The sequence below is a fragment of the Saccopteryx bilineata genome, chromosome 6 (genome assembly GCF_036850765.1).
Source record: "Saccopteryx bilineata isolate mSacBil1 chromosome 6, mSacBil1_pri_phased_curated, whole genome shotgun sequence".
NCBI classification, from domain to species: Eukaryota; Metazoa; Chordata; class Mammalia; order Chiroptera; family Emballonuridae; genus Saccopteryx; species Saccopteryx bilineata.
The window spans coordinates 208067000-208069521 of record NC_089495.1 but is presented as its reverse complement, the minus strand read 5'-3'; the positions used below and the strand labels follow the sequence as shown (position 1 = coordinate 208069521).

Sequence of the window (2522 nt, the reverse complement as noted above, 5' to 3'; positions counted from 1 at the left end):
TCTGGAACGGCTGGCCCAGGGCGTGGGTCGGTGATGGGGTGCGTTCTGAAAGAGAAGGTTTGGGCTTTTATTGGATCCCCCAATGGGGTTAGAGGCAGGAATAGATGAGAAGGAGGTGAGGAAGTCTCCCTGTTTGTTGGAAGTTTTTTTGTTTTGTTTTTGTCTTTTAGGGTCATTTCTGTGGCCATGGATTCTCAGAAACCCCTGTTTTGCAGGGTCCCCAGTGGGGGCCACATCTTCCAAGCGCCAGGGGCCTCCGGTGGCCTGGGACTCCAGCTCCTTGGGAACATGAAGGCCCTTCTGCTGTGGAGCGTGGGGGGTGTCCTGCCCCCAAGTCCTCCTGTGTGACTCAGGCTTCCTTCCAGACGTCAGGGAGTCATTCTCTGTCCACTGGCTGCCTGTCAGGCCCTTGTTGCCACTGACCAAACCCGATATTTGGAGCTTGGATAGTTCCTCCCCAGTCCCGCCTGCTGTAGAACCGACCCCAGCTCTGTCTGGAGGGGAACGCTGGGGGCCCTTTCCCTCCCCGTCATTGTGGCCCCCAGCGTGGTGGGCCCCAACCCCTCTCCCCTGCTGGGAAGTCCTGCTCTGAGCTGCCCAGAGCCCTAGACAAGGCCCAGCCGCGCTCCACTCCCCAGTGCGCTCTCCCGGGCTGACACTGAGACACCAGACGAGTTGGAGGAGGGAAAAAACCGGCTTTATTGTATTTCCATTATTTCCGGGGTGGGTGCGGAGGGGTGCGCTCCGCGACAGGGTCCAGGGCCGATCCGCTCAGTGCTGGGGGAAGGCGGCCTCCAGGTCGCAGGCGGGGTCCGTGCGGCAGCCGTCTGTGCGGAGAGGCGCGCGGTCAGGGCCGCCCCGCGCGCTCCCGCGTCTCCGCCCGGGTTCCGCCCCGGCCCGGCCCGCTCACCCGGGTTGCAGCAGATGCCGTTGGCGGCGCAGCGGCCGTCGTCCCCGCACGGCTTCTGGCCGGTCTGGCAGGGCGACGGCAGGTAGGTCTCCTCGCGGCAGCGCAGCGCCTCGGCCGTGCCCACGAAGCAGCCCAGCTCGTCCCCGCAGCAGATGTTGGGCCCGAAGCAGTGCCCCTTGTCCCCGGGGCCGCAGGGGAGACACTGGCGGGCGGCAGGGGTGAGGCAGCCCCGGGGGCCGAGCAGGGCGTGGGGGGCGGGCCCCCCGAGGGGCAGGGTGCGCAGGGGAGTGCAGGAGGTTCGGGGTCGCCCTGAAGCTGCTTGGGCCCCAAACGCGGTCACAGGAGGGGAACCAACACCCTCTAACCCCCCTTGGGTCCCGGGCTGGGCGGTTGGGGACTCCACGGGGGTCGGCGAGGAGAAGGGCACTGCGGGGACCCGGTCCCTCCGGCCCCAGGGGGCGGCGCGGGTGGGGGGCTCACCTTGCGCACTTCGAAATCCATCGCGGACCTCTTGCCGCCCACGGGGCAGTTGGTGATGTAGCAGGCGGAGGTCAGCGCCAGGAGGCCGAGCAGGCAGCAGGCGAGGCTGGGGGCGGCCATGGTGCGGGCCAGGGTCCGACGTCCGCGGCTGTGGCTGGCTCTCTGGACCGGCCTTTTTATGCTCGGGACCCGCGCAGACGAGCATCGTCTAAGAGGACGGGCGCATGTCTGGTCACAGCGGGTCACTGCGGGTCAGGCCCTGTGCGCCCTGGCGCGCCCCCTCATTTACAGGGGTCGCTGGGGTCGCGGTCACCCTGTTGGCTATTGCCCGAGCGTGCGTGCGGGGTGAGGGAGGGCGCCCGAGCAGTGGCCTGGGCCGCCAGGGGCCAGACAGGGAGTGGGGGCGGACTCCCAATACCCTGGGGGTGGGGTGAGGGGTACAAGTGACACCGGGACCTCTCCAGGCCAAAGAGAGGGGCTGTGGCAGGACCCCCTCACCACCCTCTTCCCCTGCCAAGTGCACATCCTTGTCCCCTCTGTGAGGAAGGTCGCTTCCTGAGCCCGAATTTCCTGACGCTCACTTCCCACCCCGATGTCGGTTTTCCTGGCATCTGGAACTTGCCAGAAAAAGATCTTCCTTTTCCCCCTAATTTATTTATTTATTTATTTTTTTGGTATTTTTCTGAAGCTGGAAACAGGGAGAGGCAGCCAGACAGACTCCCGCATGCGCCCGACTGGTATCCACCGGCACGCCCACCAGGGGCGACGCTCTGCCCACCAGGGGGCGATGCTCTACCCCTCAGGGGGCGTCGCTCTGCCGAGACCAGAGCCACTCTAGTGCCTGGGGCAGAGGCCAAGGAGCCATCCTCAGCGCCCGGGCCATCTTTGCTCCAATGGAGCCTTGGCTGCGGGAGGGGAAGAGAGAGACAGAGAGGAAGGAGGAGGGGGGGTGGAGAAGCAAATGGGTGCTTCTCCTGTGTGCCCTGGCCGGGAATCGAACCCCGGAAACCCCACACGCCAGGCCGACGCTCTACTGCTGAGCCAACCGGCCAGGGCCCCCCCTAATTTCTAACTGAAAGTCAACTTTTCCTTCAACTCTGGGGGCATAACAAGCCACAGGGCATTCTGGAAT

General features: G+C 65.4%; 1 protein-coding gene across 1 annotated transcript; it reads right to left on the bottom strand.

Moving 5' to 3' along the window:
* Nucleotides 1-771: 771 nt before the first annotated feature.
* OXT (oxytocin/neurophysin I prepropeptide) lies at nt 772-1510 on the bottom strand. Its single transcript, XM_066237117.1, has 3 exons — nt 1391-1510; nt 911-1112; nt 772-827 (listed from the first exon to the last, which is right to left on the bottom strand). The coding sequence occupies exons 1-3, from the start codon at nt 1508-1510 to the stop codon at nt 772-774; spliced, it is 378 nt and encodes a 125-aa protein (XP_066093214.1).
* Between the last annotated feature and the right edge of the window lie 1012 nt (nt 1511-2522).